At 35.9% G+C, this 15,017-nt stretch overlaps 1 protein-coding gene across 1 annotated transcript in view; it reads left to right on the forward strand.

The window, feature by feature from the left end:
- Positions 1–15,017, forward strand: part of LOC138709293 (facilitated trehalose transporter Tret1-like) — a 28,009-nt gene that overhangs the window by 7,343 nt on the left and 5,649 nt on the right. The window contains exons 2-5 of the mRNA XM_069839959.1: positions 223–381; positions 3,488–3,623; positions 9,270–9,478; positions 12,756–13,028. Of these exons, the coding sequence (XP_069696060.1) occupies positions 331–381; positions 3,488–3,623; positions 9,270–9,478; positions 12,756–13,028 (669 nt within the window). The 5' untranslated portion in view covers positions 223–330. The remainder of the gene's footprint in view (positions 1–222; positions 382–3,487; positions 3,624–9,269; positions 9,479–12,755; positions 13,029–15,017) is intronic.

Genomic DNA, 15,017 nt, shown 5'->3' on the forward strand with positions numbered 1-15,017 from the left:
GTTTTCAAGTCAACTGACGTCCCATATGAATTCTTCACTTTGAAAACTAGATAATTTTTTCACTTTTTTTTCGTTAAAAAAAATAAAGCCTTCAATGTCGCGTGCTATAAAAAAACCCTCAGTTGTTTTTGAACACGTATAACTGAATTTGTATAATTCTAAAGCTAATAAAGTAATCTAATCTAATACAATAAAGTTGCACTACATTCTGTGTGCTTTAAGATTATCGCGGCAGCCTTCTTCAGAGAGCGTCATGGGAGTTCATTGCAGTAGGCCTACATCGCGTCTGATATTGCTTGCTAATGGGGACTGACCACTGAGTGTCGCGAAATGGAGCCTTCCCAGAACAAGAAGAGGCTTCATAGATCTGTATATTCGCAGGTAGGATACCTTAAAAGGAAAATTAAAAGTTGCTTTTTGTCAATAATTTTAGGCATGATAATGAATGAATAAAAGAGACTAAGATAAGATGGGAAGAGAACAAGTTGGATTTAGTATGTACAGTAGTGGCAAAAAAAAAACCGGACCGACCCTTGTAGCTGATTTCGCGTGTGTGTGTATGTGCGTGCGTGTGCGTGCGTGCGTGTTTTTTTTTCAATCTTTATTTGGACAACATGCTCCATTACATAAGCAATACTACATGTCTGGTTTGTGCTTGCAGGATTACAATGTTCTTACAATTATATATGCGACAGAATTTATTACTTATAGGGCAATGTAGTGACTAGAATGAATATATCATATTATAAACGTAGAAATAATTTTGAATAGTGTATATTTATATGTTACATTGGTATTAAGTATTCTGATATTCTATTATGAGACTTGTATCCTACATTATTATTTATATTAACTTAATACAATCATATTTTATTTTACTCTATTTTGACAAATTTAATATGTTTGAATATAATCCCTCAACTAATGTCTTATTGGCATTTATTGCTTATTCTTAATCTATTTTGTAAACTCTTTTTCTGTATAAGTTTAAATTCCAATTTTATAGTTTTTTTACCTTAACGTGTTCAACATTTCGTTATCTTAATGCTATACGTTTCGTCTAATTTCTAAATCTACTTCTCTTATGAATTTACAATATTCCTTCAAGTATTTTTCCATGAGATCGGTCTTGTTCGGTGGCCACCTTCCTCCTTTGAAATTTATGATCATTTTCAGTTTGTTTCGGGGCTTGTTGTATTTCGTGCACTCGAGTAAAATATGATCAACTGTTTCTTCACCGTTATTGCAGCTGCATGTTGGGTCTTGTATGATGCGGAATCTGTGGTAGTATGCGTTGATTCTTCCATGACCAGTTAGCATGGTTGTCAGTCCAGCTGAAACAGGTATATGTAGTGCTAGTCTCTGCGAGACTTGTGGAAAATATCTTCTTGTTTCCGCACCGTTTTTTGCTAGCTGCCACTGATTTTCCCACTTCGCAAGGCTTTCTTCTCGCGAAGTCTTTGTTACTCCACTCATGGGTATCTTGCTGTAGTGGAGTGTATCTTCTCTTGTGGCTTTCTTGGCAAGGCGATCGGCAAGCTCGTTCCCGAAGATCCCTATATGCGCCTTAACCCAGCTGAAGGTTATGATCCAACCTGTTCCTCTTAAGGAAGTCAATTCCCTTCTGATTTCTTCTATTAATGAATTGTGGTTCCTGCTGTTTTGGAGGGAGTCTAGGGTGATCTTACTGTCTATATACAATGATGCAGTCTTAGGGGTGTTGTGCTGTAGTTGTAGATCATTAACTATATGAAGTGCTTTTAGGATTGCGAACTGTTCAGCCTGGTTATTTGAGCATTCACCATGAAGTCTGAATTTAGATTGTTGTACGAGATGTGTGTGTGCGAGCGTGCATGTGTGTGTGTTTTTTCTTTACACTGCAAGTGGGCAAGCACCCGGTGGCAGTGGTATACACAATATAAACAATACACAATAAAATGATAAGCAATACACAATAAAATTTACAGTACACAATACAATTTTACAATACATATACAATTTTGTACACAATACAATAAGAATGCACAATACAATTTAACACAGTAATAATAAAACATAAATAAAATACCTAATTTTACAATACAACCTACATAATTATACATATATATATCCTACATAAGTTTCAGTAGTCTTTCACTTTACTCTCATCTCATTCCCTGTAGTGGCACTATCACGCATTTCACTGACACTTTGGCACACATTTCACTGACACTCTGTAACACATTTCACTGACTATAGGACACATTTCATTGACGCTATAAATTATCATTGATCGGAACTGTTCACTGCACTGTAAAACCATAACTTCACTGACTCGCCTCGCTTCACTGATACAACAGTTCAAATAAGTCAAATAATTACACCCTTATGCATACTTATAAACAGAACTACATTTAAACTAAACATTTCTAGTCTAAGGCCCTCTTACACGCTATTTTTAAATAATTTACAATTCAAACCAAGGTAATAACTCGTCAGACTAGATAAATACATGTCACCTTAAAAAATTAAATGTTAAATGTCACCTTAATTTTAATTTGCACTTTATAGACAACTTTTTAAGTTATTCTTGAATCTCCTTAAGGAAGGACAACCCTCAAAGACCGCTGCAGCTAGGTCATTCCAATCAATTCTATTTAAAAATGAGAATTTACCGACATCTGTTTTCTGTTTCCTACATTTGATTTTAAAATCATGATCGTTCCAACCATAGTACGTTGGCTTTTCTAACCGAGCCGTTATGTCTACCCATGCTTTCTGACCTAGATGTGCTCTATACAATGATGTTATTATTTCAGAGCCTTATTCACTCCAGAACACGATAGACTGGTAACTAAGACTTTCGTGGTTCGAATCCTGCCTAAGAAGGAAACTTTCTTTTGTTCCTTGTTCAAATTTATTAACAATACTTTTCGATTGCAGCAATATTTTTACTAGTTAATTAACTTATTATTTCCAGAACATGAATTTTACCAGCAATCGAAAAGTTTTGGTAATAAATTTGAATACGAGACAAAAAAAAATTCCTTCCCAGGCAGGATTCGAACCACAAAAGTCTTAGGGCCGTATTCATAGACATTTTTAGAGCGGGCTTCCGGTGGATGATCAACGTTTTTCGTATTCATAAACCAGTATTAGCGATATGATATGATTTGAATTCTGTACAAGTAACCAGTGGATAGCCGGGGCTAACTTAGTACGCTCGTAGCGCGTGCTGCGAAATGTCTATGAATAGCACCCTACGTTACCAGTCTATCGTGCTCTGGAGTGAACAAGGCTCTGAAATCAGCTACAAGGGTCGTTCTGGTTTTTTTGCCACTACTGTATAGAATGTTCCGCAGCGGGATATTCATAATTGACATACGTGTTCCTGAGATTATTTTGAGTGAAAAAGTTGTAATCATCATGGGTCCGAATTGCAACGGTATCTACAATCAAGCAGGAGTTGTGGAAATAGGCCTATATATAATATCTACATTTCTCGCAGGTGATCTTCACTATCGTCATCTGCCTCCTCGGTGTATCGGCTGGCATGGGCATGGGTCACTCAGCAGTATTGTTGCCGGAACTTCAGTCATCCAACAGCAGCATCAAAGTCGACTCGGAAAGCGGGTCCTGGATAGGTAAGCACCATTCACACCAAACATATTTCGAAATTGCATTACATTTATTGACTGCGAGAATTACTAATAACAGACTTCGTAATTCAGCTACCTATAAACTGGAATGAGGTTGCCTGATTCGAACTACAGTGAAACTTCTCATTACGGCAGGCATGTCAATTGATGCCCATAGGAGCAAGGGCGCGCTTTAGAGCCCAGGAGAGCCTTAGCGCTTTACAGCGGAAAGGAAAGAGACAGACGAAAGAGATGGTATATGCCGCTTGGTCGAATTATATTCAGTGATGGCCAGCACTGATTCAATAGATATAGGGAAGAGAACTTATTAAAACTGTATCCATGTTAATTTTTAGATTTGCCTGAGAAGTATAAGTGCATTATAAGAATGTAAGTTTTAATTTTAATGCTCATTTTTCACAAGTTTGATTTTTTTTTATTCAAAAGACATTTTTTCTCAACTTTTCGTATAGAAAAGTGAAATTTTCAGGTATAGGCCTATTTATTTAGTAGCCTTACAGAATGTTTTCGTAAATCTAATATACCGTATATACGTATTACTGAAGATAGTGTATTGAAAATTTTGAAAATATTCGCATGGAAATTGTTTGTAAGGAAATGAATTAACAAAGTAACTACTGTTACATCATAAGCAAAAGATACGTGTCCATGTGTTGTAAAAATGTCAGCTCTATAGCTTCAGCAGATTTCGAGAAAATAATTTATTATTCTGATGATAGGAAGTTACTCACAAATATCACCTTAAAAGTATAATGCGATAAGAGTTTTGTTATGTAATATTAGTTACACTTAAAACAGATACAGTACCTAGGTAACTTTGCTTTGTACTGTAATATTGTTTTGATTAGTTTATTGATTACTTTTGTAAGGCTAAAGATACCATCAATATAAATTCCAACTTATCATGTCATACTCAATCTCTTTCTTTGGAATATCACTTTCTTTATGAATGATGTGTTTCATCCACTTAATACAGTATAATATTATACTACTATGGAATTTAAGTGAATATTCCGTCATAACTCTCTATTATGTTATTAAGATTTAAAACAAAAGTGCAATATTAAGAAATTAGTGTTAGTACTTTTGTTTTACAGACAATATAGATAATATTAAACAGAAAGAAGCCATATAAAAATAACGACATAAAATTTCACGTTCCGTTTGAAGTTTGTGCACCACTGTTTTCTTAATGCCACAGGCTGCTTATTCATATACACAACCCTTCCTCTTTCCATACTTAGCGCTTGCTGCCCGCGCACGACGTCAAGGTCAGAAAAATGTGCTTGCTTTGACATCACTGCCTTACAGACACATCCAAAATACGGACACTCCTCATATACGAACAGATTTTTATGTCGCAACTAAAATAATATAGAAATAATGATAACTTTAACTCTCGTTTACGGACACTCTCAGATACGGACACAGACTGCTGTTTCACAGTCCTAAAGCTTGCTTTACCTCCTGACTGCGGACAGAACTTGGATTTCAATACGTAACGTGTTACAAAAATGGAAAATTTAGTTTTTGAGAACTGTACAGAAATTCCTTAACATGAAAGAAGACAATAAGGGTCTCGTAGGCTACCACTAGCCCAGCCGGCTACCCCTTGTTAGCTGAAAGCCGGTGGATAAACAAAGTCATAAAATTTAACCTGTCTCATGGGTCCAAGGTTTCCCCGATCGTGAAATTGTATTCGACAAATGATAGGATTAGTAGGATTATTCTCTTCATTTCAATCAGTTGTTCTGTTTCGAGAGACATGGCACCTGAACGTAAAGGTTAAGTTGAAAACTGTAAATTACAGTACTGCATAACTGTAGACCTAGAACAGCCATCGTCAACTGGCCTGCATACTAGTTCGGAGCGCCGAGACGCTGGCTGAGGAGGTAGTAGTGTGCAGTGTGTCGAGCCAAGCCAGCGCATCCCATCACAGAAGCCAAGTTTCTGACCATAATGTCTTCTTCGATTGTGTTCTACACAACCATTGACACCTAACATTGAAAAGTTAGTGAGGGAAAAACGAATTCAAAAATCCAGGAAAACCAATGCTAATGATCAGCGAAAATAATTTTTATCATTTGTTATTTACATTGTAATAAAATAATTTAGGCCTACTTCAGTCTTGTAACAGAAACGATAATGTGTTTCATATGTTATACATAATAACAAATAATTGATTTTGTGACATATAGTGTCAGATAAAAAATGGATAATTCATTTTATTTTATTGACGACACTTGAACAAAGGAATAGGATGACATGATCTAAATATTACTAATGGATTCTATTTGTTTAATATTTTGTAACAGAGAAAATGCATTAGGCCTATAGGTCTGTAAGTTCTCAATTACTTTAATATGAAAAAAAACTATTTATTTTCATACCGCTACAATACATAACGGAAAAATACAACTTGTTTCTTGTCTTAAAGTGAAAAATGATTTACTTATTACACAGTTCCTCTTAAAATAAATCAAGTACATTCCTTCGTGTTTATTTTCATTATAACTATTAGAGACTGATTAAAAGGGTTGAACGGACGCCACTGCCATCACCTGATTCCTTCCCTGCCCCCAGCCCCTGCTGTACAGTTGATGTCTTAGGGATAGAACTGAGCTAGCGAGCAAATTGTGCCTGCACCATAGTGCACTGAGATGACGACTCCTGACCTAGAATAAAATTGCATGGCACAGTACAGTACTGTATTTTCCTTTTTCTGTCTTATCTACTGTAGTTCAAAGTTGCAAAGAATTTACTGTAGTATCCTGTATTTAGAATTAAACTACAGTAATACATTTCATTTAAAGCGTGAAGGGATACATAATGCATATTATAAATTTACTGTTAGATTGGGGAGCCTCCCTCTAATTAAGGACACCTCCCAGATGCGGACAGGTTGTTATGTCCCTTCGATGTTCGTAAGTGAGAGGTTGCACTATACATGTGATGTCACAGCACAGGTACAGGTACGTTCGTATACAAAATAGTTACGCATCTTCTGTCCTCTTCGTCCAGAAAATCAAAACCGGGACGCAGTCATAGTGAGTAGTCTTATCGATCACTGCTCTTACTAGTCGTATTATTTAAATAACTACATCTTTGTGGCTGATTGAAGGTTCATTGCAGAGTTAAAGTGCCTTAGGTAAGACGCTCAAGCCTGTAATATTGCTGGGCATACTTGAGGATATTTAAACTAATATTTTCACTGCCAATATAGACAACATTACCTATAAAAATGTGAAATAAACGTAAACGTGATAAAATCAGTGCACTGAAAGACACTGCAATACCAAGAGGCACAGAAAGTGTGTTAAACGTAATCTAAAAGAACCAGTGCTATCACAATCTGAATATTATGAAGATATTAACTCGACGTTTAGCATGGATTTGTGTAGCCTACCATGATGTTCAGTGCTAACATCACAATTAATAAATTGCCGCAAACATGCTGTCCCCGTACAGAGTTTGTCTTATTCAGCCTCGTTCAGTTTCGTTTGCTGAGTGATTGTGTACACGTTTCCTCATTCTTATTGTATGTAGTTTCCTTCACTATGTTATACACTAGGGAGCAACGAGTGTTTATTGTGTTAAACGATGCAAGAACAGAGTCGTATGTGCAATGTCAGCTTGCTTTTATACGGACATTTTCCCGCGTACATGTTCCCAATAAATTACTAGAAAAACTTAAAGACACTGGATCTGTGTTAAACATAAATAAAACTAGAAAACCGAGCGTTCTAACCGAGGAAAAATTAGACGATATAGGTGTGGCCTTAGAAAGAGGTCCGTGAAAATCGTTGCCTCGTTTACCATTTCAGTTTTTGTGATTTAAAAAATTTCGGTAGTTAAATTTGTCAAATGTTTAATAACGTGCTCAAAAGGTGTCAGGCTTCTCTATCAGCAGAAGGACGTCATTTTGAGCACCTTCTACAAATAAAGGTAAGCTTAATTTAGTCACATTACTTCTTAGTTTACGCACAACTCAGGAGACAAGCCGGGCCGAGACGCGACAACTGTGCTAGTCGTATGCGGTAGACGTGCTGTGGAAGATATGTGCAGGCGATTGCGCGTACATAATATGCAGGGTGTAAGGGGTATAAGCGCCATAATTTTAACTGATGATTGATCATATCATAAGGAAGAAAAAATGTCCTGACAATTTTTTTCTAATTGCAATATTTAACTAGTTATTAAAGTTTACAATATTAGACGTTTGGCAACGTTGCTGGATAGGGAGGAGGGAATTTACAAGTACACGGTACAGCTCAAGCGGATACAGACATACCGGTACAAAACAGATGCTCTGTTCTAATGCAGGGGCGGACCGTTGTTTACATAAAATGAACAGCAAATACAAACTTTCAAACTCATTAATAGAACTTTATGGTAAATTTCCGTTTTATTTAACAATATTGGCAATATTGGTCCATTTTTTTATTGTAGTCTAAAAAATAAACACTAATGGTTTGCTGCACAAAATTACACAAACTTTTTTTAAGTGCAACATTTTAATCTCTCCCGCTTCCATAAAGCAGTACCATTTTTAAAGAAATTTATGTTTGTGTGATTTTCAGAACGAGGTAAGAGATTCCTAGTTTCTAATAATTATTGTTGAGAAATCGCTACAAAAGTTCGCCTATTACGTAACCTTCATTGAGTAAAACATTGACGGTACATCATCTTGCCTCACTTGAATTACGACTTTCTCCATAAATTAATAACATATGATATTCCTAAACTGTGAATGACATTGTAAGTTGTTTATCGAATACCTGGTACCGAACTGTCATCCGCTCGGCAGTAGACCTATGGACGGTACATGATCTTGCCTCACTTGAATTACGACTTTCTCCATAAATTAATAACATATTATATTCCCAAACTGTGAATGACATTGTAAGTTGTTTATCCAATACCTGATACCGAACTGTCATCCGCTCGGCAGTAGACCTATGGACGGTACATGATCTTGCCTCACTTGAATTACGACTTTCTCCATAAATTAATAACATATTATATTCCCAAACTGTTAATGACATTGTAAGTTGTTTATCCAATACCTGATACCGAACTGTCATCCGCTAGGCAGTAGACCTATGGACAGGAAGTTTGAACTCAGCTGACGTCTGTGCAGAGTACTGCCTGCTGTACATGTTGCCACGTCTCTCACGCCAGAATATTAACAAATTTAAGCATACATTTTATTTAATTGCACGAAAACGTAATGTAACTCACAAGTATGTATTTAAACTAATATTAACTCTTTACTAGATATACTTACTGATGTAATTGTTTTCGTAATTTTACTAACCATATATAAATAGTATAACGCGAATAAAATAAGAGAAGAAATATTTTTTTCTGGGAAAACTATGAAGTTTTGACTATGTTGTATGGACATTTTTTGTTCTCTCTCTCTCTCTTTTTAGACCTTTCTAAGGAATATAGCTAGCACAAGTGCTCAGCAATCCAATCCTTAAATAGATGTCTATCTAATGTTTACCTCTTCAGCCTCTTTGAGTTTACATGGAAAAAATAATCTGTAATCCTCAATTTAAATTAATATTTCAGGAATGAGTACAGAACAAATGGTTCGTGATCATTATTTGATATTTACTGTTTCAGCCAGTGTGTACTCCTTCACCAGCCCCTTCGGGTGTATGTTGGGAGGCGTGGCAATGAACATTTGGGGAAGGAAGCGGATATACATTATTTTCAACGTGTTGATGGTCCTGGGTTGGACGGTGATTGCTGTCGCACAAAACGTCACCATGCTGCTCATAGCACGATTTGTCGAGGGCATCTCAAGAGGAGCGATGGCATCAATTATAACGGTACAGTAACTGTTTTCAGGCTAAACAATATGTCAGTACAACATAAGACACGTAAGTAATGTCTGGTAGTAACGTCACTTTCAATAATGCGCCGAAATTTCCAGGAAAGAACAAGTCAAATAATTTGTGACTAGCACTTCATGTCACATGTGCCATGTAGCTGCTATCGCTCATCAACAAAGGTCAGAGTTTGTGGATTTAAAGTATTTTGAAAATAGGTGTTGCAGTAAATATAGGCCTTCCGGAGAGGCACATTGCACCTACTGTACATAACTACACCGTGTCCCTAAATAATTACCAGAGTTTCAAAGTTGTTTAATTTTTCTTATTTGCGATACATAAAAACAAACCTTACAAGAAATTAAAGAGGAAATCTCCGAGTTTTCATACTATACTTTATAAGTGTTCAATGTCAGCACCATTCGTCACACGGTACACATCTAGCCAATAGACGAATTAGTTCTAAACTTTGGTCAGCATGTCGGGAGTGATAGACTCAACAATAGCAACAATCCTTCTTTTCAAATCCAGCACGTCGACAGGTAGGGTAAAGTTTCCTAATTCCGTGATATGTTTCTTCTACTGAATGCCACTTGATTGGATATCTTGCTAGGAAGTTAACAGTTGTCTGAAAAGTAAGTGAAAACTGCACTCTTTCGAGAAAGGTATCTGGAGCTATGGTCGAAAGGCAAAGCTTTGACTGATATTCAATTTTAAAAAAAGTGTCACGGGATTAAGTATATCACGGAATTAGGCAACTTTATCCTAGAGGTGGTACGTACACACGGTCCTACCACATATCCCCACAGAAATAAATCATATGTTGTGAGATTGGGAGGCCGTGCAGACCATCGGGTGAAAATCATGTCATTCGGACTTGCACGTCCTATCCATCGTTGGGGAACAACATCGTTCAACCAATTCCGCTCATTATGAAGAAAATGAGGAGGAATACCGTCTTGTTGCCAAATGAAATCTTTAGGTTCGAACACATTCAGCTGAGAGAAGAGATAATTCTGCAGCATGTTCAGGTATGAAATGCCTGACACTGCTTTTTTCGTTGAAAAAGAACGGGCTATAGAATTTTCGTTTGGACATGGTACAGAAGACTTTGATCTTTGGGAAATCCCTTTCATGTTGCAATATTGCACGTGAATTCTCCGTCCATCAGGTACGCACATTATGCCTATTCACTTTGCCACTGAGATGAAAACTTGCTTGTTCGCTAAACACCAAATGACTAAATTGATCGTTATAATTTTTCAGTACATGTTGCATTTACATACAGAAATTAGTGCGTGCCACTAGGTGACTAGGGATTGCAGAACTGCAAACGGTAAGGCCGCATATGCAGCCGCTTTCGTAGCACAGTGTCGTAAGAGGAATTCCTATTTCACGGATGGCACGCATCACAGATTTCTGAGGACTACGTACGAAAGCTGCTCTGACGCTCTTGACTCCTTCGTTTGACACTTGTGGACATCCTGAATTCTTCCCTTACATCCAGTTGTCTGTATCATCGACGAATGTTATCGGACGGAGGAAAGCTCGCTGTATAGTAACGACAAAGCCGAACTTAGCAAACTGCAAACTCACTAAATGGCTTGTGCATGGGAGTCATAATTTTATAAATTTAACACTGAGACGCAACACTTATTTTGTGCAAACATACCTATGACCTACAGCAATTTTTTCTGTTCCCTCTCCACTTACGTCTTATGGCAGTCTTTTTCTCTGCCTTTCAAGTGATGCATTTAGTATAGATTCCAGGCATTTCCTTAGTTCTAGATAACTTGTCCGTTTCCTATGTCCTGTGTGTTGCCTACATTCAGGGCAGTCCGGAAACTTACTGTTTTCCCATTGTATGTATTATCAGTTCTCTTTCGTAAAAGCGAATTGAATAAACTATCAACATAAAAAAACAGGACTTATCATTTGAGATATAGAGTAAAGGTTGGTAATATTGTGATACTAATAATATTATGATAGTTCTTTTTTTATAATTTTTTACAATTTTACTGAGCGAGAGGAAGAAAGGATTTTTGCGTCAACGCATTAAGGGAATGTTCGTGGACGTTTCTGCACAAAACCAGTCCTTCTCTCGCTCAGTAAAATTGTAAAAAATTTTCAACAGTATTCTCAGTAGAGATTTTGATTTATCCAGAGAAAATCAAAACTCGAGTGGGATTTAATTGACTATTACACGATTAGAAGAAAGTTATTAAGATTAGAAGTAACGAAGTACTCCAATACAATAAAATATTAATTGACTTACGAAAATACAATTGCCTTCAAATGCATTATTGTACCACCCATTACAAATTAGATGACAGTAGTATGTTATGATTAACTGTTTTCTTGTTATCAGTTGTCCAAACTATGGAATCTTCATTGAACTCTGTGGACGGTTACTAGGCAAGGCGACTTTGTTAATTCAGTTTCACTTTTATTAAAACAGTTACATTCCACTTCAACTATCCGGATCCCAGTAATCAACGTAACTTGACAGATGATTTTCAATAAACCTTAATATTAAACAATCTCTGATACGTCACTATCCATAATATCGTATAGCAGAAACTATAACATAACCTAAATAATATAAACAAGTATTAGAAAATTTTTTAATTAGGGATGATGAAATAAACAAGAAAAGTTTTAATTAAGGATGATGAAATAAAAGAAAAAATAAACACGAATAATTTTAAAAGGAACAATTATTGAAAGTACAATTTTCAAATTTGAATGTTTTAGTGGTTGGTGGTTCAGTTGATGTGTGCGTAAAAGAAGTGGAACTCGTTGATGTACATGGTGTATTCCTCAACTTATTGAGGATTTCTGAATGGTACTCTTCATTTATTTGTAAACAGGATTTGAGGGAAGATGCATAGCTATGACCAGTGATCTTTATTAATTCTTGTTTTTGAATGCCAATGCGAGTCATATTTGAAACTGCTGTGCATCGATTGGAGTGGTTTGTAATTTTCTATTTTTTGACGTCCAGACCAGTGCAGTTTGAAATGTTGGCAAACAAAGAAACAAATGCTAGAATAGTGATAAAAATAAACAAATGCTAGGGAAGCAATAAAATTAAACAAATGCTAGGTACGCGATAAAATTTTGCGATAAGCAGCCATAATTGGTTGAAAGACATCTTTTCGTACCGTTTTATTGGTCAAAAGTAGTATGACGTAGTAAAAGTGTAATAGTCAAAAAGAACTATCATAATATTATTAGTATCAGAATACTACTGACCTTTACCTTACAATTCTGACAGGTGTTTGCGGACGAGGTAACTTCCTCGAAGCTGAGAGGTACGATTCTGACAGCTGGCTACTCGTTCACATGCCTGGGTCTCTTGGTGATATCCATCCTTGGAGCTGTGGTGGACTGGCGCACAGGGTCGGGCATCGCTGCTGGATTGTCTGCCATGTCCTTGTTCTCAATCGCTCTCTTGCCGGAGTCTCCTATGTGGCTCGTGAGGAAGAAACGCATGGAAGCAGCCCAGCGCTCCCTGCGGTGGCTTTGTGGACCTGACCGTCAAGCAGAGGTACAATGTGTGCTCTGTAATATTTGATGTGCCTTTAATGTATACGTATCATTATCTTCTTAAGAAAATGAGATTTTATTGAATTTAATTTACTTGGTTATTTAACGACGCTGTATAAACTACGAGGTTATTTAGCGTCGATGGAATTGGTAATGATGAGATGATATTTGGCGAGATGAGGCCGAGGATTCGCCATAGATTACTTGACATTTGCCTTATGCTTAGAGAAAACCTCGGAAAAAAACCCAACCAGGTAATCAGCCCAAGCGGGAATCGAACCCGCGCCCGAGCGCAACTCCGGATCGGCAGGCAACCGCCTTAGCCGACAGAGCTATGCCGGTGGCTGATTTTATTTAATTAACTATTTATTAGTTCACCGATGTGGAGTAATAGTTAGCACGTCTGGCCATGAAACGAACTGGCCCGGGTTCAAATCCTGGTTGGGACAAGTTACATAATTCGTTTTTTTTTCGTGGGTTTCCCTCAAACAGTTGAAGCAGAATTGCTAGGTAACTTTCGGTGTTAGACCTCAGACGCATTTCCGCATCATTAATTCACATATCATCATCATTATCATCATCATCCATACAATAATTTCACTTTGCGGCGTGTTGAACTTGTACAAGAGCGCGGCCATTCGGCTATCCAATTATTCCCAAAATAGGAGTGGTAAGCATAATAATCCTCAGGCTATAGTGCAGTCCTTCGGGTTCCTCTTCCGTACAAGGGAAACAAACTATTTACTACATTAGGAATGGGCAGATATCTGATGATGATAATATTGGTGCAGTACGAAAGAAACACAACAAAATATATGTTTGTATTTATTCACACTGCAAATGAGTAAATACCCGGTGACAATGGTAACTAATTACAGTCAATAATGACAATAATTAATTAATAATAATAATAATAATAATAATAATAATAATAAAATGATAACATTAGTATAATAATATTAACAAGGAGCATCCTAAATTAAATGAAGCACGATCACTTAAAATAACATTTAAAGTAAATCAAATTTGTATCTTAACTCTAAGTTCTAATTTCTAAGTTAGGAATCTATCAATCTTTCAACATTCAATAAATCAATAAAAACTAAAGTATAATTTATGCTTATAATAATTATTACTCCATTATATTATTGAATAATATTTTGAATTTATTTTACAATTGTATTATTTAATATTTTTAATTTCATTTTATTATTTGTACTTTCTAGTTAACCGAATCTTCTATGTTTTACCTGATATAATTCCATTGTATTTCTTATATTATTATTTTGATATTCGTCACTTTCTTTTGCTTACATATATTTGATATAATTTCATTGTATTTCTTATATTACTCTTTCTTGTATCATTAATTTGATATTCATCACTTTACTTTTGCTTACATATATTTGATTATATAAATTAAACAAGTAATTATTTTAGTATAGACTTAAACTTGTAATATTTCTTTTTCATTATTCGATATAAACTCCACTCCCGGCCACAAGTTTTTGCTTCATCGGGAGTGCGAACCAAAAGTGTACCATTATTATGATAGTTCAAATAAATTATTATTATTATTATTATTATTATTATTATTATTATTATTAACTAAAACTCATGAGTATGGTATGTCCATATATGCACAAGTGTTCGCTGTCAACTCACTCATTGCGCTGGAACTACGACACATTTCACTGACACTATCCTGATTTCACTGATGTAGTCCTGAATAAAAAAAAGCATAAAATAACGCCAATACAGAAAAAATCAAACAACACAGAATTACAAGACAATAATAGTCACAAAAAATAACAAATACAACCTCACTATATGAACACGATAAAAACAGAACACAAAGACCTTAGGACACACTAAGTCATCCATTGCATTAAGCATAAGAAGTATTACACGCTTGCGCGACACTTGTAACTCTTACACAAATTTTAACTAATTTTAACACTTACGAAACACTTCGAAAATTTACACTCCA

This window comes from Periplaneta americana, chromosome 11, assembly GCF_040183065.1.
Source record: "Periplaneta americana isolate PAMFEO1 chromosome 11, P.americana_PAMFEO1_priV1, whole genome shotgun sequence".
Lineage (NCBI taxonomy): Eukaryota > Metazoa > Arthropoda > Insecta > Blattodea > Blattidae > Periplaneta > Periplaneta americana.